Consider the following 26,552-nt stretch of genomic DNA (forward strand, 5'->3'; position numbering starts at 1 on the left):
TTCAGGGATTGATAAATTACACGCTTGAGTTGATTGAAAAATATTTGTTTTGTTTTGTTATTGTTACAATTTAAAAAGTTTTTTTTACAGGGATTGAATAGTCTTTGTTGCTAGAGACTGAAGTGTAATTGATAATCTACCATTGATACGCTTCTCTGTTTAGCTTATTGCATTGGGTTTGATTAATTATTCACTATACAAGCATTGCTACAAGCATCCTTTTACAGTAGATGATTCTATGGGGATTGATTTCTGTCATGCTTTAGCTGATCATCTCTCACTGTAATTGTTCTACAGTTACAGATAAATCTATCATCCTAGTTCTAGGTGGTCGTACAGGGATAATACTACACCACAACTTTTTTTTTTTTTTTTTTTTTTACCAGGGCTGATCCATCCCCTTGGCTTGATTATATAGGGACTGATGAGGTCCTCAATTGTGCTCATAGTAGACTCCAGTCTTCAATCAGTTGTGCAAGGCCTTATACATTTCCTGCATTAGATGTTTCCTCTGAGATGTATAAGTCATCACTGATGGAGTTTTCTCTTCCTTTCCAGAGCTGTGCCAGGCCCTGAATGTCACCATCACCCCCGGCCCGGTCGCCATGTCACTGGAGCGGGAGAACATCACGCTCTCCTGCCAGGTCTCCCAGAAGAGGAAAGCCAACAGCGTGCTGGTGGTGCGCTGGCTGTTCTCAGCAGGGGGTGTGGGTGTGGAACAGCTCATCGTCAAGCTCAACATGAAGAGGGCCAAGTACTACGGAAACTACACCAAGCGCTTTGGCCGACCGAAGCTGAAGCTCTTCGAGGCCAAGCAGGGCAGGACTTACAACCTGCTGGTCCTGAACATTTCCGAGGAGGACAGGGGCCTTTACATCTGCAGGGTGCAGGAGATCCGGAAGAACCAGAACCGATGGAGGTCCGCCTCCAATGGCACGGCCGCCACAGAGTTAAGAGGTAACTGCTCTGCCGTCTGGTAAAAGGAACCTCAAGGAGATTAGATGGCTAAACAACAGCACATGTGGTATTCATCTTGCCATTGCATTTCATCACAACAATGGGCCTGGGGGGGCGACAACCGTCGGCGCATTTACAAGTATTGATTCTCTGCCAGCTTGTTATGCCTTCGATGACCGCGAGCATTGAAGGCATGATATCCAGGCTTTATTACATAGAGGGGGATTGACGGCTGTTGACCCGTACGCAAGCAGAGGCGAAGCCCTGCTGTTGATTATATACGCAGTGGGTGATAGCCGTTTGGGAGGTCCGGGCCCAGGCCAGCGAGACAGCTGGTTTTTCTTTAGTCTCTCTCCTTCAGTCTGTGAAACAACTAGCAATCCGACCCGCAGCTGCGCGCAGCGCGGCCCCTCTGGAGCCGTTTCTCTCTCGCGCACAAACACGCACCAATCATTTTGACTGACGGAGCGGATTCGGTTTGGAGCACGCTGGGGACCAGCGGTCAGTCCTAGAAGCTCCTGGCCACGTCATCAATGACAGAGAGATTGAATTCGCAATTTCTCGCTGCAAAAACGCTTACTACTTTTAAGGGATGATGCAACTGCTTTATAGGTAAAATGCCATATAGACAGGCAGATATGTCATTTCTATTATTAGATTTACTTTAAAAAAATAATTCTAAAATGCATTAGTACTGCATAATACGTTCCCAGTCTTTCTTATGGTGTGCCAAGTACTGAAGGATATATGATTACGATAGACTGCAACCTTTAGTCCAATTTTCATGAATGCAGCACTTGCATGACCACAAAGACAAATGAACATTCTAAATTGACATGAAATGTAATTATTCAGTTTTCATGAGATGCAGCTGTGGTTTTACCCCATGCAGGAGTATTTCTGTTGAGTATTATTGATAGTGAGTCCACTGCCAATGGGCTGTCAATCAAAGCCAAAATGAGATCCAGGCTACCTCATGGGTATCTGCATTTGTGCACAGAACCTTTGGCCAATTTAATTGTCCCTGGTGAAATTTGTAGACAGACTGGAGCTATTACAGTACATGTCGCCGGTGGCATATTAATATGAACCAGTCATTGGTAAGGATTCAATCAGCATATGTTCTTAGCTTCATGGTGTTTTGTTGTAGAGAGAAAACACTTCATACTTTAGCGAGTAGCATTGTGGGGTTTGTGAAGTCTCTCTCACTTATCAGTAACTTCAGTTGTTCATTACGTAAATTTGGTATTGTTTGAATGTCTTTCCCCTCTGACTTCAAGAGAACAAGGACGTTAGGGGGTTCGGAACCATTGGTGTGCACTGAGCAGGAGACTTGATTATGAACCACGTCTGCACAGTCAATATTCAAACAATCAAGTGCTAAACACAGTGGATTATTTGTGGCTAATGTAATTGGCCTCACATCCTTGGTAAAGCAGTCATGGCACCAGGATCTAGTTGGCCGAAGCAATGTTGAGGAAGTCATTGTTCAGATTTAACTAGACTCTCATATGAGCATGATTCTAGTGAGAAACTACATTAACTGCGTGGAGCAAATAAAGAATGAAAAAAGAAAGAAAGAAGGCTGTGATAAACTCAAACAAAGAAAACAAAGAACATTGCTTTTCATATGTGGCTGTCTCATTTTATAACTTTGTTATAAGCACACAATTATAGTTTCATGCTTAGGTGAAACATATAGTGAGTAATACAAAAATGTACAGGACAGATTAAAACACCTCAGAGGGCTTACGCAAGGACCTTCCCTGTAGAGAACATCGCTAAATTAATACTTGAAACCAAATGTGCAATAAATATAATGATTGCAGAATGATATAATGTTTAGAATGGTTTAATTTGTGGTTTAATACGCAAATGTAATACGCACAGACGGTCATTGTCAGTCAAGTTCATTCATAAGAGTATTGTTAATGATTGTCCTTAGCCCACAGAGTGGAAACAACACTGTATGTTCGACAGACTGAAAAGGCGTACCAAATATGTATGATATTATCATATATTACATTGCATTACATTTTATATTAATTGTAGCAATTAACAGTTGTTCTCATCCAGGGAGAGGTTCAGTTTAAGGGAATATAAGTGCATTCACATGAGTTGAATGTTTGACCGTGATATAGACTGGGCTAACAACAGTACAGGCACAACATTTTAAGCACTAGTGTAGGTTGGCTATGCCAATCCCGAACCATGAAACAATTATAAACATACAATAACATAAGTGATAGCACCAATTTGTTTCCAGTTCAAAAATAAACTGATGAGACACAATCACAAATTGTCTGAAAGAACAGATCTCTCATCTGCAACCATGACAACAGAGACCCTTCAAATCACATTCATTTCATAAGACTGAGGGTATGGGAGAACCAGCAGGAAAGAATATCTTTTTTATGCAGTTTTCTGAAGGTTTATTTACAATATGCAAATTAGGTGCTGATTGCGAACTGTGGCTGGGACAGTAACAGAGCTTAAATCCTGACCAGTCGCACTGCTCCATCTAGTAAGCATCCCAAACATCATAAATATCTTGACGTGAAAATAATGCCGATCTCTAGGACCCACTTGAGCTGATGAATGTGTTCAACGGCAGCCGTCTAATCCTGTAAATCAAATGTGTCAGTAGCCTCAGGGCAAGAATTAATAACCTTCTTTCTCTTACTGTATTTGCAGTTCAAGTAGCGGTCTTTGTAGTTTTATATTTCAGCCAACACAATCCATATGCTGAATACATGCATTAGAATAATTGATGTTTCTAGAAAAGGAAGAAGACTGAAAGAAAAGTTCATGGTGTTTAGAAGAGAGATCGAGCGGAATGGCATTTAAATTATACTACATGACAATTAGTGAAAACAAAAAGCTACACACACTATAATAACACACATTCTCGTTTTTACCTGTACTTATTTTGTTGCTTGAAAGGTCAGAAACACAGAGGTATCAATTGTAAGAAAGAAAGAAAGAAAGAAAGAAAGAAAAGTAGAGTGAAGCACTGCAGCTGAGTGAGTGAATTTTATTTTTAGAGCATGTAAGTATGGGATCTCATTCTGGCTCCACAAAGAAGCGGAATTTGTGTTGATCCTTCAATTGGCATGTTGATTTGAGTGTTCACATATAGCATCCTAAACCACCAAATTACAAAGATGCAAACATAGTTTACTCTTCACAATGAAAAAATGGGAGGGGCGGGTGAGTGGCAAAGACCCCCAGGCTTCAGCCGAGGGTACTCTGGGGCATGTGTGCCTGAGTCGTGTTCCTCTCAGGAAATAGCGGGCCCTCGCTGTCCTTAGCCCTCTGCGGTTTCGGTATTTCGGGTGACTCTGTGGGTGTTAGCTACCACGAGCCAGCGATACAGGAAGATGGTTTTGGGTGTTTCTTCTCATTTCTAAAGGGATAACCTCAATCTTGTCATCCCGCAATCTTCCACCTACGTTACAATCCTTTTTTTAAACTCCTTGACAAGCGTATAATCACGTTGTTTTTAATGGCAGCGGTGACAAAGGGCTTTCCTCCTCTTTTTTTCAGTGCATGTCCTACCAGACACGAAAGGCAAAGAGGGAATATGGCAACTGTTTGAAGGTAACGTTTGCATCTCTCGTCCTCTGTCGTTGGACTGCTTCTGTGCACAGAATAACTGAAAAGATTTTGAGATGGACTGACGGTTCAGGAACAAAAAACTGCACTGAATTAATATTTAGCAATAGTTTCAGATATGTGTTTTACTATAATTCATGTTAAGCAGTAAATTCAAGGTTGTAGACTCAATGTTGTTTATTTTAAGACAACTTGCTTTCTCACAAAAGCAACAAATGTAAAAAAAGAAAAACTTGTTAGGTTTTTCTGTGGTTTATTACAATATACACTACTACTGAAAGGTTACTTTTAAGGATTTGCACCTAATCCCATCATCCTACTGACACAGAGAGACCACACGGAACAGGGCAGAGTCCTTGGTTGAACAGTCACTATGGTTCTGTGTCATGTTATTTACTTATGCTGTCACACACACTATAGCGGGTCTCCATACCATCTGAGGACCAGACAATGTACCGTCAAAGCACAAGTACAACACAGTCAGCACTGAATCATGTATCCAGCTGACCAAGTGCCATGCCACACTATTGAATCCCCACAGTGTGGAACACGCCAATGGCATTACATCTAGTACATGGATACCTTCATACATGGTGACTTACGTAGTACATATTTTGCACTTGATGCACAGAGATGGAAATTTTAACACTAGCCACAGAAGGTCAGGTTCGGTGCCTTGTTCTGGGTCCCTCTGCAGTGTCCCACCCAGGAATAAAACCTTGCTTTATAAGCTCAGTCATTTCACCTCTGTTCCACTGTGGTGTCCTTGTTTGGCTCATTCTCTCAGTACCCTAGTTGGAAAGTTCAGCTTCCTGTCTTGACAGTGTTTGTGGACACAGTCTGCCAGCGTCTGTTTCTCCTCCTGTCTGCCGAGGGGTTTTGTTAATGGTCAGTGATGGGAAAAAATAAAGCCCACCACATTTTGACCCGGACCCAAGCAGCCGGAGAGGAAGCCATGCGTAATGGATTCATTTAGCACACGCAGTAACCTGGCTCAGCTTTCAATTCATCTGCCCCTCACACAAGACGCGCTCCATATCCGCGTGACATCATTTTGATGACTAGAGATGAACTGACCAATGAAGAGACGCTGAGGCTGCGGTAAGGGAAGTGCAGGACTGCGCTGACGGATAGCGTGTTGCGTGTCGCGTTCTCTCTCCAGATGTGTACCTGTGCGCTGTGCTAATCTGCTCCATCGGACTCCTGTGCATGTGCCTGTTCACTGTGGTCATCACCTGCCAGTACCTTCACAGGAAACAGAGGACAAAAAGTGAGTTACCGAAAAATAAATACTGCTATTCATTTACATTACATTCATTGAGTTGACACTAATATTGAAAAGTTATTTAGAGTGAAGGACATTATTAGTGCATTCACTAATATTGTCAGACCTAGCCTAGCCAGCAACACTCCCAGGCAATACCAGAGCAATCCTGGGCTGTTAGTCCTGGTTAATCCAGGAAAAACGGTGATGAACAAAAACTGTTCTATATTACTATATTTCCTATATTACTAGTACATATACAAACTTTTAGATTGCTCTGATGCAGTTTTCATCAGTTTATGCCTTTGGTATGTATGGCTCTAAATTGACTGAAACACATTACAGCTTTCCTTTGAATGGGTGATGAATGCACTGAAAATATGCAGTAATTAAACATAAGTATAATGTAAGCCTATAATTTAAATGTAAGTACACTTATACAATTAGATTAAAGGACAGCTTTGGCTTTAGGAGTAGATAAGAAGAAAAGTAAAGAGCAATGGTTAAGATAATCTGTGTAATTCATCAAACCACTTATTTTCCACATTTCAATATTCACTGTGAGAGATCTTGTTTCAATATGCTGCTTATTAATCACATATTAATTGATGAGGTAATGTAGATACCTTTCTGTAAAACGGAGCATTGCCATTTTCCTGGATTTACTTTAACAAATTACCATTTGCAACAGACAAATACAGAAAAATGAATTAGCCATGAAATTGTTAATGATTTTTTGTCTTTCTTTTACTTTTAGCCAGTTACTATTTGGTCAAGTGTCCTCAAAGCAGGTAGGTGTCCTCCTGGATGTATTTTCCTTACTGTACATTCTTTTTTCTTTTACTACAGCTGATAAAGAAATATAGAAATTGTTTGTTTCAGGTGGATTTGTTGTGGATTTATTCCGGGTTGTAGGCGAAACACAGTGACTTGTCAGCGGATGGGCTGAGTGTTTTTATGGGATGGATCCCAGGGTAGCCGTGACCAGCTGGTCTGTTTCTGGGGCAACCTGCATGGATCACAGCTGTATGCCTGATAAAAACTGGCCACTGATGATCAACAGACATAGCAGCAAGAATCCAGTGTTAAAAGCATGCATGCAGCAAACACTGCAAGTTCTCTTCCAGATTTGAATTATTCTGTTATTATAACTGTAACTCCTACGATTGTAGAATGTGCCTCTTTCAACCATATGTGTATGCAAATGTCTCCTTTTGTTTCCTTTGGGGGGTCCACCTGGCCACATTCACCTCAATTTCCACCTACCCCTCTCTGGCGAGTAGTTCGGGGGAGACAGTCACCAGCGTGGTCAGTTCATCGCCTGTGATCCCCAAGAAAAAGAAGAAATACAAAAAGAAAACATTCCAAGAAGACAAAGAGACACCGCCTGCAATACCTGCAAAAGGTAAGCCAACTTCCACAAGGGAATGCACACAACAACACTCAGTACTCACACAACTGCGAATAGGATTTCTTTTACTGCGACTCACAATCAAGAATTTCTGATTTCCCATTTGACTCCTACAGTTCATGCAATAGGATAAGAAGCATCAGATTATCAACAGATTCATTTCCATGATAAGTTCAATCAGATCACTTACAGTCTAATTATATCCTCAGTGAATCCAGTGAGCAAAAGTATGGACGTCTGGAGGGGTGGAAATCTAGTGCACATAAAAAGACTAGTTTAACTCATCTATAGCTCAGGTTTTACCCAGATATAGCCTGGCTATGTTCTAGGTTGCTATAAAATTTTCCCTTTTCAATCAAATGTAGCCAGACTATCACCTAAACAACTAGATGGTATTTCACCAACTTTTCACCATAGAAATGTTCAATGGGAAAAACCTTCAAAAAGGGATTCAACCATTGACAGGGCATGGAAAGCCCCTGTTTATGTAAATAAATCATGAAACACATCATTACATTTATGCCAAGCTTGTGGAATTACATCAAGAAATAGGTGCACTTTCACTTTGTTTGTTTTTTCAACCCAAGCAACTAAACATTGCTTCATGGTCCTTACAGTTAATTTCTAGCTGTGCTGACCATGTGGAAGATCTGATAAGAAAAAGGAAACTATGTCTGGATTACACCTCTCTGTACTGCCAAAGAGCACAAACATCTGGTGCGAGCTGCCTCAGACACCTTTGGCAGTCACAGGCAATTCAAGTCGCCAGTAGGGCTGTATTTAAACCGCTCTCCAGTAAAACTGGACAACCTTGACTCATGCATTTATCTTGTCAGTGTGAATGTGTAAAACGTGACATAGAAAACCACGCTGAAATGTCAATTCAAGTTTTTTTCACCTTTTCAAAAACCTGGGTTAGGTTACATTTCCAGGTGAATTTGAGAACTTTTAGCATTGAAAATGTTACATTTCATGGTATATTTCTGAATCAAATGTAATTTTCGAAGCAATTTTGTATTTTGTTTCTTAGCCCCCATTGCAGAGAGACTGCGGAAGCCTAAGCTTTTAAAGGCACAGCCCAGAAAAGTTGTTTTGGTGAGTTGGTGTTGGTATTTATGTCTTTAATGAAGACAACATGTTCAAATGTCAACATTGCATTTCTTTACAATTTTACATTTTATGGCCAGAGTGCATGGAGAGAATTTTTTTTAATTTTTTTTTTTAGATTTTATAATATTCACAATAACATTTTTATATATTTCCATCCATCTATCAATCCATGTGTTCATCCATTATCTATCCAGCTTAGTCCAGGTCAGGGTCACAGGGGAGCTGAAGCCTATCCCAGCATGCATTGGGCAAGAAGCATGAATACACACTGGACAGGCAGTTTTCATAATACTTCATTATTTAAAATGAATTGTCAGTTGAAAATGTAAATTACACGGTAAATGAAATTATAGTTAGGCCCATTCAGCATTAAAGGATAAATAAAACAGAAAGTCTGCAATAGCAACCCAGTCACTCTCTGCATAAGACCAGAAAAAACCCGGTGAAGTTAAGCGTTTGTGTATGATATCTCTCTCTCTCACTCACTCATGGTCTCTCTCTCTCTCTCTCTCTCTCTCTCTCTCCCTCAGCCAAAGATAGCAGAGGAGAGCCTGATGTATGCGGAGCTGGAACTGGGGAAGCCCCTCCCCGAGACGAAAGCAGCCTGTACGGGGACCGTGTACGCCCAGATTCTCTTTGAGGAGAAACAGCTGTAAAAACAAATCTGGATCAGAACTGCATTAAGACTAACGAATGGAGGGCGAGGCCTCATGAACCCTGGAATGGCTGGAGTTTAGGCCCTGTTTACATTCGTCTTTTAATGAGACATTTACATACGATTTCAGATTTCATAAACCCAATATGGGACACATTTTGACAATTGCGGTGTAAACACAAGGAAGCACATATGAATCTTCTGGAGGTATATACACGAAATCACTCTGGAGACAGTGTGGGTCTGATTCCAGTGCAATCGGGCTTGAATATAAATGTTCCAGCCCATGTCTTCTCCTGTCAAAAAACATTCTACCGACAAATACTGTAGCATCCAATAATAATAATAGTGTGGGATTCAGCTCTGTTGTAGAACTGGTCATCAGGTCAGATGGAATATGTGTGTATCTTCTGAATGCAACAACTAAGAGAAATGTGAGCTTGCTTATTTTATAAATCATTTGGAAACATAGGACCACCTATCTCAAATACATAGAAATAGAGTTGGTCAACTTGATCAGATTTGTGTGAAAACAAGGCCTCTCCTGCCACACCATTCACACCAAAGCTGCCTATTTATAAGATAATGTACATTGTATTATTATGTTTGCATTTTTAACATTTCTGTATTTCCCAATTTAAATGGACTTTGGGAGGTTTATGCTGTATTTTTGCTGAATGCTTTTTTATTTCAAATTATTGCTGCACACAATGATTCTTGGAAATCTGCAAAAAAAGACAGGATCTGATTTTTAGTTAGCTATAAAGACAACCTAATGAGCAATAACACAATTTCATAAGTACGTTCTCATGTTCTGACCAGCCCAGCACTGGGCAACATTCACCCCATTCCTACATGTATTCTTATTCCATATAGCTGTGCGTAAACAATATTTTATCATGAACTCTAAATCAAACTGTCTGCACTCTACATCAAACTCAAAATCAAACCTAAACTGTTTTGAAAAAAATGTATTGTTCTTTTCTTACAGATTGTATTTCAGTTTTCCATTTGTATTTTTTTGTATTTTTATTTGTTTTTTACAATTTAGAATATTGTCCATAAAACTGAATTGCAGTAATGCCTTACATTTGCCTATGAGTCTGTGAAGTGAAATCTAATACATTTTACAACAGAAAACTAGTGATCTGTGGCTCATCTGGAGCTCTTCCAGGGCCCTGTTTCACAAAACTGAGTTAGCTGGATAACTGTAAAACCCGGAACCCTCCCAAATCTAGAACATGGACTAAAGGAAAATCAGGAACACAGACTGAAGTGAAAAGATCTGTTCTGGGTTTTACTCAATGCAGTTATCCAGCTAACTCAATAATCTGCTTCATGAAATGTCCCCCAGCTTAACTGGACAAGGTTGAGCGAAGGCCAGGCTGAGAAATACACAGAGCACACTCACCAATCATTTATTTATGTTTGCAACCCTCACATGAATGACACAAAGACAGTAACATTACAGCCACTGAATTACATAAGTCAGCAAATAAAAAGAAAAGTTAAAGACGGCAAACTGTTAAGCAATTGTGTTTTTAAGCTTTAGTTTAGAATAGTGTAAGCACAGTCATAATAATTTATGTAAAGCTTTTGTTTTGTTTAAATACTGGAGCGCACCCATGCCAGAATGCTTTGTCAGCTTTTTTTCACAGAGTCGTGCGACCCTGTGGATTTAGCAGCGGAAAAACAACACACTCGGAACATCCGATGCTTTTTTAACTCCGCCTCTGCAGTGACCTACTGTAAACCCACAAGGCCTGCAGGCACCAGCGCTTCAGTTTTTTTTACATCTGAACATTTGTTTATCTGAATAAATGGATCCCACATGAGTGGGAGTGGCCCGAGTACATTCAGCTATTGAGACACCATCAACTGTTTCATATCAGCTTGTTTTTTAATGGCTGCAGTACTCATACTCCAGCACTTGCCTTGGCAAAAGAACCTTACGAAATTAAAGTTAATCCCCGAAACCTCGTTTCACTTTACGTGAGGCCACAATGTGGACCACTAATGAGCATCAGCTGTGCGCAATGAACTTTGACCTCAATTTGGTGCAGACAGGCTGTCTTCTACACCCATAAACACCATCTGTGTCTCTTTTGCTATTTGCTCCGGGCACATAAAGACACTCCCAGCCATTTACTCTCTTTGCGCCAGGGAGACATGTTTGCATGGCTACTACTCACACAGCATGTGCATCAGAAACATCTATTTGGATTGTGGGTGTGGTTCAGAATGCATGTTTTTATAAGTCAAAAATGTTGTCATGCAGTGAATACCGCTGCATTTATAATTTTCCTAGATTTATGTCCCAGGCATACTATACATTTGTCTATGTGTATATTCACTGGCTGAAATGAACAGTTCACATGTATGTGCTCTACAGCCTTCACAGATAGTTAAAACAAGGATCCAGTCCATTGTGTTTGCAGAGATTTGTAGGTGCCTGAAGATTCTTATCAATTAGATGAGTATAGCTAACACACAAAACAACAATTTGAATGTTCTATCCTGGCAGTATACAATGTTTTAGCTGAAATGGTTACAAAACAAACATTGATTACTCAGAATTTACAGGGATATTGTGCAAATCCAGCTTTATAAATCAGACATTTTATTTTTCATTTTACCGACAGATGCAATGGATTTTCATATAGTTTCTCAGACAAATGTCTGAAGTAATATTTGTGAGTTTGAGGCACTAGAAACGAACATGCAACTTTAATGAAGCCTTAAAACCATTTGTTTACAATGAATGGCAGAGAAGCAGAGATGCTGTGTCAAACTGAGGCTCCTGGTGGCCATGGCAAACCAAAAACAGGAGGGGAGATAAGTGACCGTGTGAAAGACCAGACAGGTCGGAGAGAACAGAGAGCTCAGAACAGAAACGTGGAAACATCCTGTTCTTTCATTTTAACAGCTGAAGTCTGAAAAAATCAAACAAAAACAATTCCCCAGTCCTCGAAGCCTCAAAAATGCGCAATGTCGCAAGGCCAGAGGAGGCTGCGGAGAACAATGAGGTCCAGAATGGAGTGAACTCAAAGCGATGTATCAAAAGCCTACAATCCGTTTTAAAAGGGTCAGATTTTTTTTTTTTTTCCACTTATATGAAAGCTCAACATAAAAACTTGATCCTCATATGGGCCACACCCCTTGCCATCATTTGTGTGTTCCTTGGCATCTGTAGGCCTTCGCACTCTTTCCCCAGGGGGGTTAGGCCTAGGTGTGCTTTTAGGCCCAGCACATTATCACATACCCGGGACCTACGGAAGGTCTCTACTTACATACCATACATACGTTTACCGGCTTCTTTTAGAAGCCGTCTGAGGTCATATGCTGCTAACCCACAAGGTTGCAGCCTAGGCTAATCTGGGTGGAGTGAGCAACCTTGGAGCAGAATTAATTATTTCTTCGTTTGTAGTAGTTCATTGAACAGTATTTATATTTAGTGCCTCTAATGGAAACAGACAGAGTTGCACCACGTGTTGCATTGCGTGGCAAAATTTGGACTACACATTTTGCTAAGCAAGAAATCTAGAAACAGCCCTTGTGTTGCATCATTTCATCCTTGCATAAAGCATGCAACACGCTTAAGGGGTCATGCCTTGGCGAATGTCCTAGAGGCACCTTGACGATCAGTTAAGAGAGTGAACAGTGTAAAAGGCTGAGCATTTACAGGCACCTACAGGAAGTACAGGAGGTGACATACTGTGCCCTGTCCCTATTTGATCAGCCTTTCGAGCCATGATCAAGTGATTATGACGTGAGTTTTTCTTGTTGATTCCAAATGGATGTAAAGATCTTACGCTGATTTTTAGGAGGAACGGTACAAAAATCTATCTGCTGCTTTTAAGCTAAATATATATGCTGCCAAAAGGGGGAGGGGGGGCTTTGGTCACCAGATTGTGGGTAGATTGAGTCATTGCTTTCCATGTTTGTTTTGGGTTTTTTTTAGTGCTTGCAGTATATTTCTGCCTCTGTGATTCACTGAATAAAGAATTTAGCCAAATAAGACATTCCCCTCCTAAATATCAACCAAGAAAATAACTACGCTCGCTGGTTTGACAGTAAAGAAGTTAAATGCACAGAAATTCTTGCCCCAAAAGCCTCTTCCACACACCAAGCATCAGAAAGTAGCTTTAATATCATTTATGATATTGTAGTGATATAACTCAATGCAAAACAGCCTAGTAGATTATATGTGTAAAATACAGAATATCTGTATATATTTTATTTAATTATCAAATATAGTTTCTAATATCCACAAACGGTCTTATCATCAGTGAAGATTCATATTTGATTCATCTTTTCTGTTATTGTTATTGTTATTTTGATGTTTGAGGTATTCCTGTGGAGAGCTGAGGTTTGGGAGGTGGGCATAGCAGGGTTATGGAGAAACTTGCGTGATGATGTGAAGATGTGCTGTTCAGCACTGTACTAGCAACTTCAGCCAAACAGGCGACAGCCTCATGCTCTCAATCTTACATGAAAAACCAAACAATTGCATTTGGTAAATATTTAGCCTAAAGGAAAGTAAATGATTGGACAACCTAAACTTTGGCACATCTCGATAATGCCTACAAATATGAATTTGATTCTATTGTGGATTTTTAAAATACCCGGTCTTATAATTAGGTCACCAGCAGAACGGATGGAGGAAAACAAAATTTACTAAACAAAATTTGCAAGGAAATAATAAATACCAAGACACATGTCTCTGGGTCATCCCAGGTTAATATGAAGGAGATAAAGAAAGAACTGGGTTTATTTCCCTTCTGTGAGCCACGTGCAGCTGGAAAGGCCTGTGGTATAACTCTGGAGGAGACGCCGGCAGAATCTTTACAGTCCCAGACAGACAGAGTAACGGCTCTTGCTCATTGTGCCAGTTTTCCAGAAAGTATCTTCAGAAATAATGTGTCATCACTCTCTCTCTCTCTCTCTCTGTCTCTCTCTCTCTCTCTCTCTCTCACACACACACACACACACGCACACACACCTACATGCATACACAGATACACACACACACATACACGCACACACACACACACACAGACCAATGCTGCAGTTATTTGAATTAGCAGTATGCAGTCCGGAAAAAAAACACATATCTGCTGTCTTTAGCGGAAACCTGGATACAGTCCTGGAACCAGCAGCTGAGCTAATAGCATTGGGAGAGAGCCACAAGCCACCCATTGTCTGCCTGTTACTCACGTGACGAAAGAAAGCACATTTGATTCCAGGGTTTGTCAGCCAGAGTGTGACAGCATTGTTGCATAGCTACTCTCTGGGCCCAGATTTCAAGCAATACTGTTGGTCTAGTGTGGTGAGACTGACAGCTCCTCCTAGAGGGCTGGAGGCGTAGCTCCACATCACATTATGGTTCCGACACAAGAAAACTTGCTGTTGACTCCAAACACACTGCATTCACTGCCATCAAAAGACCCAAACACACCCTTTGTCATAAAAAACTGAAGGATTCCAAGGTCTGATAGCTTATGCCATACATTTTAAGGAAAATTATTGATTCAGATATAAATCTTGACCACTTCTAAGTCAGGCATTTTTTCCTGAGGCAGAATATGTAGTCATTCCCCAGATGGGAAGGAACAGAAAACTAACTAATAACAAAACAGTCAAGAGGCTGGAGTGACACAGTTGTGGCTGGAAAAATTTGGACGTGACTGTGGTCTTGGCTGGCCCTAGGGATAGTTAGAATTACATTTTCCTGCTCTTTTTAGCATTAAAATTAATGGAGACAAATCACCATGCCACATTATTTTTGAGACTTAAAACAACAAATTATTATTATTATTTTACAACCTGCCTGTTTTCCATAGAATCTTTCTAATTGTCTTCTGGCTTAAGCATGGATTCGGTCAACATTTATCCTTAATAGGCCTATTTCACAAGATGGCGACCAAAACCGGATGTATGGATACTTTGTTTCCGGTTACCGTTGCTACGGACGCAAGTCCATTTCTGACAGCGAAAATTTGAGCCTAAACAGCGACGTGTGTTCTCACAGTCCCTGATAGCTCTGCCAACGTTCACTGTCCGATGTTATCCGCATTGTCGAAGCATTGCCAGTGAACGTTAAGCGGTCTAAACTGGACAAGGGCTATAAATTATTTTTTGAGAAGTTTATATTCGTTTATGAAGGTAAGTATAACGTTAGCTCTGGTTCACCAGAAAGCTAAATAGCTAGCTTGCTAACCACATCAAGTTAGCCGATTAAAGAGATGTTTCACTTCGACATAACACATTCTTTTCTGGAGGCGACTCCATTGTGTTTTCGTAGCGTGAAGCAACATCTGCTGTCCGTTAACAGCGTCTCTGTTCCTCTCGGTTGTCCTGAAAATGAATGAATAGGGAGCCTGACAACTGAGGCAAAGCGATTCTGTTGGGAGGCAAATGCTAATGTAAGTACAATGTTAGGCTCCACAAAATTACTTATGTTATTATACCGAAGTGAAATATCTCTGAATTAAGTTTTGTACTACCGTTACTATTTTGTGACATGTTGTTTGTGCTGTACTTGTTCTAATAAAGATTTATATTGCTTGTCAGATCGCCTGTGTAATGGTGTTCAGTTCACTACCGAGCTGTTTGTTTTCATCGCTGATAAAAACTACCCACACATTTTTAAATCAGCTGATGTATCTTAAGTAGGCTTGTCGCGATGTCCGTAAATACATTTTGTAATTACAATTAACAACTAAAATAAACGTGCATCTGCAGTTTCAACATTGAATATCCAAATATGTGCTTGCTAACAAGCTAGCTGGCTAAAACGTAATTTGCTAATCATAACATAACATATAGCTCGCTAACTGATTTTATGACATTCCAAGTTCCAGCGCACACCAAACTACGGAGGAAGAGGTCTGCATGCTATTTCGCCGAGGCTCTCAACCAGGCGAACGTTTCCCTGCTCCTGCTTACAACCTGAGACACTTCTCCAAACCGCGCAAAGAGTACAGATGAGCTGCTTAAACTCTGAATAACTCACGAAGTCGGTGTTTGAGTGCCCCTACTTGAAAGGTCCTAATACCAGAAAATAAGGACCCCTTAATGAAGTCCGAATTATTGCCTCGTTCAAATTTTAATTATTTAACGTTTTTGTTTGCTTATCCTTGATTGTACTGTCAAATTTTACTGATGCTAATGTTAAACTTGTTTTTCTCACTCAGTAGCCCATGAAGAAAAAAAAAGAAATTATTCAAAAAATAAAAACGGCTGTCTTGTGATATGCCTGATTATAAACTGAGTTATATATATATTCGGAATTGTAATTATATATTCAGAATTGAATTCATATATTCGGGAATTGAATTAATATATTCAGAAATTGTACTTATATATTCAGAATTGAATTTAAATATTCGGGAATTGAATTAATATATTCAGAAATTGTACTTATATATCCAGAATTGAATTTATATATTTGGGAATGTTAAATTTTTAATATCGGGAATTGAATTAATTATTCGAAATTGTACTTATATATCCGATATAATGAATTATATATATTCGGAATTGAATTTAAATATTCGGGAATTGAATTAATATATTCCGAAATTGTACTTATATATCCAGAATTGAATTTATATATTCAGAATTGAATTTAAATATTCGGGAATTGAATTAATATATTCAGAAATTGTACTTATATATCCAGAATTGAATTTATATATTTGGGAATTGAATTTAAATATTCGGGAATTGAATTAATATATTCCGAAATTGTACTTATATATCCAGAATTGAATTTATATATTCGGGAATTGAATTTAAATATTCGGGAATTGAATTAATATATTCCGAAATTGTACTTATATATCCAGAATTGAATTTATATATTCGGGAATTGAATTTAAATATTCGGGAATTGAATGAATATATTCCGAAATTGTACTTAAATATTCAGAATTGAATTGAAATATTCGGGAATTGAATTAATATATTCAGAAATTGTACTTATATATTCAGAATTGAATTTAAATATTCGGGAATTGAATTAATATATTCCGAAATTGTACTTATATATTCAGAATTGAATTTAAATATTCGGGAATTGAATTAATATATCCAGAAATTGCACTTATATATCCAGAATTGAATTTTTATATTCGGGAATTGAATTTATATATTCGGGAATTGAATTTACTTTGGTCATAAATAATTAATCAGCCGATGGCAGCTCTGTGTAAGTACAGAGCGGTGTCTAAGGCACTCGTGGGGGGTTATACCTACATGTGAGTGAAACAGGTAGCTCGCCTGTAACAGAAACCATGTAAGGGAAATGGGAGGAGACAAATTTCAGGTAACACCGATCTCCTTTCCTGAAACACCACACTAATGCCTGACATTTTGACTGACAGCAAACAAGCACCTAGAATAGGTTAACAGGTTAGTCTGAGAGTATGAGCATTGATCACTCCTGTAACCCCAAACATGTATCAACTGATATCTCAGAATGCTATTCTAAAGTTTGATTGTTGCCAGTCGAAACACTGGGTGAATTGTTAAGATATTGCACGGCAATTTAATATTATTTTATAATGGCATAAAATTTGAATATCAAATCATCTTTCCTTTTTGTAGGCCCAGAGACATGGGAATTATCTCCAGGGACCAGAGTTCTCTGTTGCTTGGAGACAAAGTAAACAAAGCAAGGCTTGCATTGCACCGTCCGCAGCGCACGTCGGGCTCCAGAGTTTCGTCAATGTGCTTTCTTCTCAGCTGAAAATGGATGAGCTAATCTCCTCGTAACTCCTCCTGGTTTTATTTACAAGCTTCTCGGAAAGGTCTTATGTATAATTCACATAAACAGAGATGGAACAGCGCTCGGGAAAGACGGCTAGATCTGGGGAGTGCATTCTGGTCTTCTAACTCCATTGAATTGAAAAAGACATTGCTCTGAGGCAGGTGAACCGAACGAGGACTGGGTAAGAAATAATAAAACGTCAACTAATGGGCAAAAATATTCTAGGCATTACTAGACAACATTGTTAGCAAATCTACAGAAGCGAGATTAAAGATGAAAGAGTGATTACGTTTGTATTTGTCTGTTTTATTCTGGATACTTTAAAGTATAACAATGTTTCAGTGCAATTCATCTCATTTTAGAAGACAGAATGGTTTTTTAAATATAATTTATTATACTGCCTGTTACCTATATTTCACCACTGAATAATATTTGGTTAATTTTCCTAGTGTGGCTTTATGTTAAATGAAAAATTCCATCTGGGAAAATCTGAAAATTAATTTGCTCTCTGATAAGATTATGATTAATATGACTGCTCAAGAGCGTGAAGTCTTTTCTTAGCCACTATTAAAGTGAAAAAAGTCAATTCACTTCTCAGCCTGTCATTAATCAAGACCATGATAATACTCTTCTCACCCAGGCACTAAAGACGCCATCATCAGTCATCTGAAAGGAGTGCTGGTTTATTTGCTCACGATCAGGCTGGATCGTTTGTGTTTGCCTAATTATTTCCCTTCCCCATTGTCTGTGTGTATGAAAAGTAACCAGAGAACTTGCTCCGTTCAGGTTCTCAAGAGACTAGGTTTTTTTTCTTTGCACTGTTTCGAAACCCACTGTTTCTATGGAAATAGAAAGACTATCTTTGCATAATCTTGACTTCAGCGCTTGACCTGAAGTTGGAAGGCGGCCATTGCTACTTTGTCACTTGACTACAGAGCTCAGGTTCCGTTCAGCAGTGTACTGAGGTGGACAAGCTTTTGCAGGAACAATGAAACATACAGATTGATAATAAAATGAATAATAAGATATAGTGGTTAATTATCAAAATCAAAGCGCTTAAGAATAAAACAAAGAAAAATACTTAATCCAAAGGCAGGGATACATATCAGTTCAAGGTAGAACAAGAACAGCATGTGTTTGCCCTGAAACCTCAAACAAAAGTAGAAAATGTAGACTCAGGAAGGAGTTCTCTCTGTCTCGGCAGCACCATGGTGAAAGGGAAGAAGCAGGCCCAGTCTAAGGGGAGGAAGATCACCCTGAAGGTCTGTCGACATTTTTAAACTCTTTGAATTAAAAACTCTTTTTAAACTGACTTTAAGCTGCATTTAGTTTTTTTCTTGTTGTATTTATCAAAAGTGGCATGTAGGCATGAACCGTACAAGAAAGATGAGAAACCTGTGTTGTTGAAGCCAGTCTGTTAACTATTAGGCAGTGCTAAAAAAGTGCTAGGCTGCAAAAAATAAAAAACTCCAGTAAGCACTTGGATGACGGACAATAGACAAAGGAAAAGAACTTAGCTAATTGCGATGTGATGTTTAAGCAGCATAAATTCCTATTATTATTATTATTATTATTATTATTATTATTTATTTTTAATTTTTTTAAATTATTGTTATTAAGGTGGCTAGGAACGCAATGAAGATGACAGTGGACGGTAAGCGGCGGCTGGACCTCAGCAACATGCAGATCGCCACCTTCCCAAAGTGCATCCTGAAGCTGGCCGACGTGGAGGAGGTGGACCTGAGCCGCAACCTCCTGCGTCGGATCCCGGACACCATCGGCCGGTTCGTCAACCTGCGCTGGCTGGACCTCCACAGCAACCAGCTGGAGCAGGTTCCCCCGTCCATAGGGCAGCTCCAGAACCTGGCCTACCTCAACCTCTGCAACAACCGGCTGGGCCCGGGCAGCCTGCCCGCCGAGATGGGCCTCCTGAGGGCCCTGCGCAAGCTCAACCTGGGGCTCAACCGCATCGAGAGCCTCCCGCCCTTCTTCGCCGCCCTCAGGGAACTGCGGGAGCTGGGGCTCTTCAACAACATGCTGATCGGCGTGCCCCTCTGTCTCAAAAACCTGCCCAAGCTCGAGAGGGTCAACATGGATTGCAACCCCATCCGCCCGACCGACCGGACCAAGGACCTGGACCCCATCCGGAGAGTCAGGTCCCTGTACCTGGTGCAGGAGGACTGCCTGTGCGGGGACTGCCTGGAGAAGTGCACCGAGAGGAGGAGCTACCTGGAGAAGAGGCAGAGCGAGTGCGTGACTCACAGGAAGGCGCACTTCTCAGGCCTGCTCACACCGAACTCTGTGGCCATGCAGGACCAGGCGCTGTTGAGGTGAGAACCCTCACCGTCAACTCTTCCAAGGCTACGTGTGTCAGTACGGAAAGAAATCGGTCACGCGGACGTCCATTTATCACTTTGATAGAATATAAATATGTGGTAAATTAACTAGAGAATTAGGAAACTGGAGAAAATTAGATATTCCGCATAAGTAAATTATGAAATGAAAAGTTTATTTTGACCTGCTATAAACCTATAAAGCTATGGATAATAACCTCCGAAGTTATGGAAAATAAGAACAATATCTGCTTAGCTTTTGAACTGCCACTAGGACCATGAACAGATATGTCTGAAATGATCTTCAAGAACACTAAGAACTGTATTAGTATGCAGTTGCTGTAAAAACCAATCATCATCAAATTATCTGTTCAGCACTTTGAAATCTTTACCACAGCCTATTAACCTACAGTAATGAATGGTGTTGCAGTATGCTGTCCCCGAATCACTGTAACTGTTTGACTAAAGTCTGCTTAGTTTTGTTCATTTTTCTGTATACAACTGTTTAATTATAGCAATTCACTTCAATACAATTGACAGGCCTGTCCACTGTGTTCAATGCTCATTCACTTTTTAAAAGATGCTTACCTCCATCATGTTGTCGAGAACTACAAGCCAATTCTATTCTAAGAGATGTTGAACACAAACAGTTGTGAACTGTGATCATGGATTAACACGCGTGAACGGACCTATTCATCTACCAGGTGGCGTGGCAGGACTAAAGACTGGTGCGAACGTGAGATAGGAGACATTACCCTCCCCTGTTTACGTGAATGCCTCTGCGAAATACACAAATCCCTGACAGCACTGCGCATTAGCGGTGCCCGCTAGCTCGCGGTAGCCCTTCGAGCACATGCCTGCCTTTTCACATGCGCTCCAAGGCCCTTCCCACTGGGGAGCGGTCGGCCGCGGACCGGCGCGTGACTGCGTCTTATGAAAACATGGGCTGGAGGGCCGGGGCGCGCCAGCGCGCCGCAGCGAGCGCCAGGTCCTCGGCTCTTTGTTGTCGCTGGGCTAATCCAAAAAGAACACAGTATTTGCGCTGCGGCGAAAGGGGGGAACTCTAATCTCCATCTGCCGTGCAGATGTTTCCCATTCGCGGTGGACTCGCGGACCCCGAAGGAATAATCAGCGGGGCTTGACCTCTCCTCCACACCCTCCGCCAATCCCCCCACCCACCCCCCCGCCCCCAACGATGCTTTGGCAAGATCCCCGATATACAAGTGTCCTCTGTACACTTCTCCGAGAACTCAGACGGAGCGGGGGGGGGGGGGGGGGAGGAGCAGGGGTGGCAGACATGGTACAGTAGATGCAGAGGCAACTGTCTTAATGTCTGTTCAGTAAATCATCCCCCTGTATCTCATAGTCTACGCAATGTTTGCTCTGCCTGTCCACTTTGATTTCTCAGGTTGTCACTGCAAATGAGAATTGAGTTCTTTATCTCTATTTCTGCTATACTGTTTTTCAACCACAAATATTGTCCATCCATTCATCCATTGTAAAACCAGCTTATTCCTGGTCGGCGAGGGAGGAGGGGGGGCTGGAGCCAATCTCTGCATGCATTGGGCAAGAGCCATGAATATTCCCTGGACAGGCTGCCAATCCATTGCAAGGCACGCAGACCATTCACTTACACACTGATATCTAAGGGCAATTTAAACTCCCCAATTACAGCCTGTATCCTACTGCATGTCATTGGACTGTGGGAGGGAACCGGAGTGCCCGGAGGAAACTCATGGACACGGAGAGAACATGCAAACAGAGGGACCACAATATCACAATAACGTCCCTGACTATGGTTTTCTGTCATAGGCACAGACTGAATTTACAGGCTGTGGTCTGTGAATTAGGTCTCAAAACACTTTTGCCTTTACCATTTGCTGCTACCATTTGCTCCCTCCTCCTCCACCTCTTGTGCAACCTACCCTGCAACGAGCAGGCACTGCAGACACTGACACCAGAGACCTGAGAATAAGTCAAGCAATCAACAACAAACAAAACCTCGTAGCAACCGAATGAGAGACCACATGTCTCATATCAACCAAGACGGTTTTATGTTTCATTGAAGGTAACTAACAACTGTGGATGTGCCTGCATGGGTATGCCCTTTAATTCATCTAACAATATAAAGGGAGTTGAAATTAGAGAGCAGAAGCAATGATGGTGGTTGTTCAGATGAGGTGGGGGTGAAGGCGGAGGAGGAGGTTGAATGATTAAAATCAGCTTAACAACCTTCACTCTTACCTCTGATTTCTCTGCAGAATGAGCTCTCATACACATACATACAGTACACTGCGCTTGACTGGACATTTATACACACAAGTTGAAAATGAAGATAATAATAATATATCCTTAAGTTAAAGAATATAACGGACCTTAAAATAATTTTCAACATTAGTATGAATATCTGAGTGGATATTTGCAAATTCCAATATCAACACATTCTTCAATACTGTGTCCACCAGTAATACTGCCTATTGTGAGCTGCGTAGGAATTGCCCCATAGCCTTAATTTCATTCTGTTTGGCACTTGGCTAAAGTCTCGTGCCCCTGTTTCAGAAACCCCTCAGGCCCAAAGTTGGAATCTCCCACTCTCACAGAGCCACTCTTGTGCCCTCCCGCAAAATGTCTGCCCACAGCTTCAAATCAGCAAGGAAGCAGCTTGCATGTTTATAAATTGGATCTGAATACCTGGGGAAATATTAGGTTAAACTCTTCCAATCCTCACATCATCTATATGGTGATCTACTGATGTACTGATCTAAAAATACAAATATGGCATTCTCAAATGATTTTGTGTCTTCACTCACACTTCATTGGAGCCCTTGAAAAAAAAACTGCAGCTCTGTAGGAATACAGCACCATCTAGTGGTGACAAAAACACAATAAAGGACAAATCACTCCATGAGGTTTTAAAAAAAATATATAAATAGCTTCAAACATGTTGCTTTGTATTTCTCATATTGAATTGCTTATATTTCATATGTTTTTCATCTGTTTTAATTATTGAAAAATTTGATATTTAATAGATCTCCTAGAGCAAAAATTAAATTTGAGGGTTCACATAGGATTAAGTTTAGTGTTAGGGATAGGAAAAGTATTAGGATTGTGGCAAAACCATAGTTATGTGTAAGAGGTTGCAAAATGGTTGGGGTAAGGCTTTTTGAATGAACAAAATTTTGTGTAACTTTGTACAGCATGCCAGGCTACTGTGCTATAGAGCTGTAAAGCACATTGAGTTAAGTCCAAGTTCTTGCCATAGTAGCTGATTATATCTATAGCTGATGAGATTAAGAATGCCTCATCAAAATAATTATCTTATAAATCAAACATGCATCTGTTACGATTATGTGACTGATTAATTGATTCATGAATCTCAACAGGTGCTCTAGTGGCAAATGCTCTAACAGGAAAATATATGTTATAAAGAGTGTTTATGCAAAGAGTAGACATTTGGATATACAGATCAGTCAGGCTGGGTGTTCGCCCTAGAAGTCACAGGTGCCACAAATTCCGTATTTTATCCCATTTTTTAATTTCCACACTTTCCACAGTTTTTAGTGCTTTCCATAATTTGTTGGTTGTTTTGGATGGTAACTGTCAACCTTAACATAGCCTATGGTGTTATTTGGATTGACCTACACATTTTAACAATTGCCAATTGCCAAATGCTGGGAGAAACAGTGTGACAATGCAGATTCTGGAATGCACTGGAATCAAGGGTCCCATATATATATAGAATTTTGACAAAAGTCTGCATTCAGTATATTGCAGGACATTCTATTTGAATTGGATATTCAAATGGAATCTTTGTATCTTTGTCACATTATAATAAACTTTTCATATAGGTTTATTAGTAGGTTAGGTTTGGGCTGTAACTGCAACATAGGTCAGATTTGCTGTACATGCTAAAAGATTCACATAAAATCGAAGGTTTTAATGCCACTTGATTACCACATTGACATCCACCCATTCAGCTGTCTTCAAGGAGAGCTTTAACAGCACTTAATGGGACTGATTCAGTTTTTATCTCATTTCCTCTAATGGCATCGGTTTGCTATTCATTATTGGGATTCTAAAGACAGGCATACTTTTTCATTAAGGTTGTTTTTATAGATTGACCTGCAGTATCTGGACAGCTTGGGAAAGCTGCCTCAGGTAAACGCTTTAAGAATGTTCTGTAAATGACTATTAATAGTAAACATAATTAAATAAAAGTTTCATATTTAACAAATGGCTTTGATGTGATATCTGTTTTTATTATGCACTTTGGAACTGTCCACAGTGACGCACTATGTGACATTTTCAACGTAAATAGCACAATACAAAACTTGGTAAGTTCTTTACATGTGAGCATTCTACATTTCTCTCTCTCTGCTTTTTTAATATACATGTGAATATTATTCTTTGATGGCCCTGTAATTTGCTTTGGATGACAGCATCTGCTGAAGGAATAAATAATTAACGAGATAATATTTCTGTTATGTTATCAAGATTATTTATGTTTTCCCTTTGTTTGTTCTATTTATACATTTCAAGTAAATATGAAAATGTGGAAAATTGAATTAATAGTCTCGCCAAGCACAGCGAGATGGCTCTACAGCCTGGTGACTCAGAAGACATCCACTCATAAGCTCTTTGCCCATGTCTATGGTGAGTCATTACTTCAGACCTTAACAGTCATCTTTACGCGAAGCGGCCCTGTGTCTTCTCCACGTCGGCTGCATGTTGCACCGCATCCATTAGCAAATTAAATAATGTTTCAATCTAATTGCATGCACAAAGTTAATTGCGTTTGCCAGGCAGTTTGGGGCTCCAAATATCCCGGAAATTGTGTTGCTGTTTCTGCCGGACCACAGCAGGAAGGCGGTAGAATGGGGACCGAAGATTTGGGCGCAGTTCACTGACGCAACAGATTTCTCGGACTGCAGTACTTAACTGTTTCTCCTCATTCCCAATGATTTTACGTTCTGTTTGGAAAGGCTAATTACAATAGCATTTAGAAATCAATTGCATGGCTTCAGCAATGAAGAGCATCAATTAATATGTACATCCTCTGTAATCACAGTCACAGTACTGGAGCATTGCCTTCCCTGTTGCACAAGATCCACCCAATCCAAACCCTCCATCTCAGGTCAGTAAGCACTAGTATAGTCAGCATTTGATTCTGTAGACTGTATAGCACAGTAAGCAGAGCCGTTGTTTTTGCTGAACGTACCACCTGAAAGTTACACACACATTTTCTAAAATCTATAAGCAAGGCTCAGTGTCTAGGCATACATCTGTTTGGTCACTTTATGTTCAGTTAGTGTTAATCCTCTTTGCCCTGACACTGCTAAATGACACACAGTTGGATTTGTCCATATAAGGTTGCAGGCACATTTGACTTGGATTCTGTATCGATGTTTTGGTAGTGTGAGGAATTAGCATTCATATTGCTGATGCATGCGTCCACATTGCTGAATGAGTTCTCTAACTATTCTTGAACAGCACATGCTCTCCTGGCTTTGATTGGACGCCAATGATGCATGCAGGATCAAATTGCATTTGGAAGGATGAAAGGGAATGGCTGAAATGCCTAAAATGAAATGCCTTTTTCTTTCTAAACGCTGCACGTGATTGATCAATGTGCATTGGAACAATTTTTATTCTGAGCCTTCTGTCCTGGGCTCAAATGAAATTGCACCGGTCAGCTATATTGACTTTTTCTGAAACCAGATTATATGAGATTTTGCCTTGAAATGTAAGCTCCCAGTAACCTTCACTGTGTGGGTACCAGAAGGAGGGGGCAGTTCAGATTTCTGTTTAGGTCCTACATTTCTTGGGCTGACGCCTGGTATTTACAGTCGTTTCTCCCGTAGGACCAACCATCATGGAAAAAGCAGAGTCAGGAGTAAGAGAAGAGTGAGACAACAGAGGCTGTCAGGAAAGACTCACTCAAAAATAGTCTGGGCCACAACTGTGAGCATAAATCATCCTATACCCCAAAATAAGAAACACACACTTCATGTATATCTAGAATATTGAGTCTAGAAATGAAATCATATTCATATATGTGATTTCTGTATTATATTCTATACATATATTTGTAAATATGCACATTTCTAATAATATTTGTGATTGTTAAATATACGCTATTTGCATAGATTTAGTCTTGTAGACATAGAAGAAGAAAACCTTAAGTGTAACTTAAACATTTGAACATTAAATTATATTTTATATGAACACACATGTGCGTTTGCACACACACACACACACACACACACACACACACACATACTATGCTTGTATGCATATACTCCATATATCAACATATATCAAGCTTTTGATTACGTTGAATTTTTCACTTTGCATTAATAGAAAATACATGTCCTTCGATGGATTCATTTATTTTTTCCTGCTTGACTGGAGTATCCCAGCTCTCAATTTTGCAG

At 40.1% G+C, this 26,552-nt stretch overlaps 2 protein-coding genes across 2 annotated transcripts in view; both read left to right on the plus strand.

Annotated features, from left to right (window-relative positions):
• The window catches only part of vstm4b (V-set and transmembrane domain containing 4b), an 11,490-nt gene extending 1,390 nt beyond the window's left edge, over nt 1–10,100 (plus strand). The window contains exons 2-8 of the mRNA XM_064320819.1: nt 559–957; nt 4,504–4,557; nt 5,735–5,842; nt 6,594–6,627; nt 7,120–7,241; nt 8,278–8,342; nt 8,888–10,100. Coding sequence (XP_064176889.1) covers nt 559–957; nt 4,504–4,557; nt 5,735–5,842; nt 6,594–6,627; nt 7,120–7,241; nt 8,278–8,342; nt 8,888–9,013 — 908 coding nt within the window. The 3' untranslated portion in view covers nt 9,014–10,100. The remainder of the gene's footprint in view (nt 1–558; nt 958–4,503; nt 4,558–5,734; nt 5,843–6,593; nt 6,628–7,119; nt 7,242–8,277; nt 8,343–8,887) is intronic.
• A 7,325-nt stretch (nt 10,101–17,425) lies between these two features.
• lrrc18b (leucine rich repeat containing 18b) lies at nt 17,426–20,665 on the plus strand. The gene is made up of 3 exons (XM_064320820.1): nt 17,426–17,964; nt 18,989–19,047; nt 19,406–20,665. Exons 2-3 carry the CDS (start codon nt 18,994–18,996, stop codon nt 20,117–20,119), a joined length of 768 nt encoding a protein of 255 aa, XP_064176890.1. The 5' UTR covers nt 17,426–17,964; nt 18,989–18,993; the 3' UTR covers nt 20,120–20,665.
• Nucleotides 20,666–26,552: the final 5,887 nt, after the last annotated feature.

Source organism: Anguilla rostrata, chromosome 2 (assembly GCF_018555375.3).
Source record: "Anguilla rostrata isolate EN2019 chromosome 2, ASM1855537v3, whole genome shotgun sequence".
In the NCBI taxonomy this organism is placed as follows: domain Eukaryota; kingdom Metazoa; phylum Chordata; class Actinopteri; order Anguilliformes; family Anguillidae; genus Anguilla; species Anguilla rostrata.

What these genes read in the sequence shown, in the direction of transcription:
- lrrc18b (XM_064320820.1), top strand. Translation starts at nt 18,994, where the DNA reads ATGGTGAAAGGGAAGAAGCAGGCCCAGTCTAAGGGGAGGAAGATCACC. An exon ending in GGAGGAAGATCACCCTGAAG is followed by an intron (nt 19,048 to 19,405) that starts GTCTGTCGACAT and finishes ATTGTTATTAAG; the next exon opens with GTGGCTAGGAACGCAATGAA.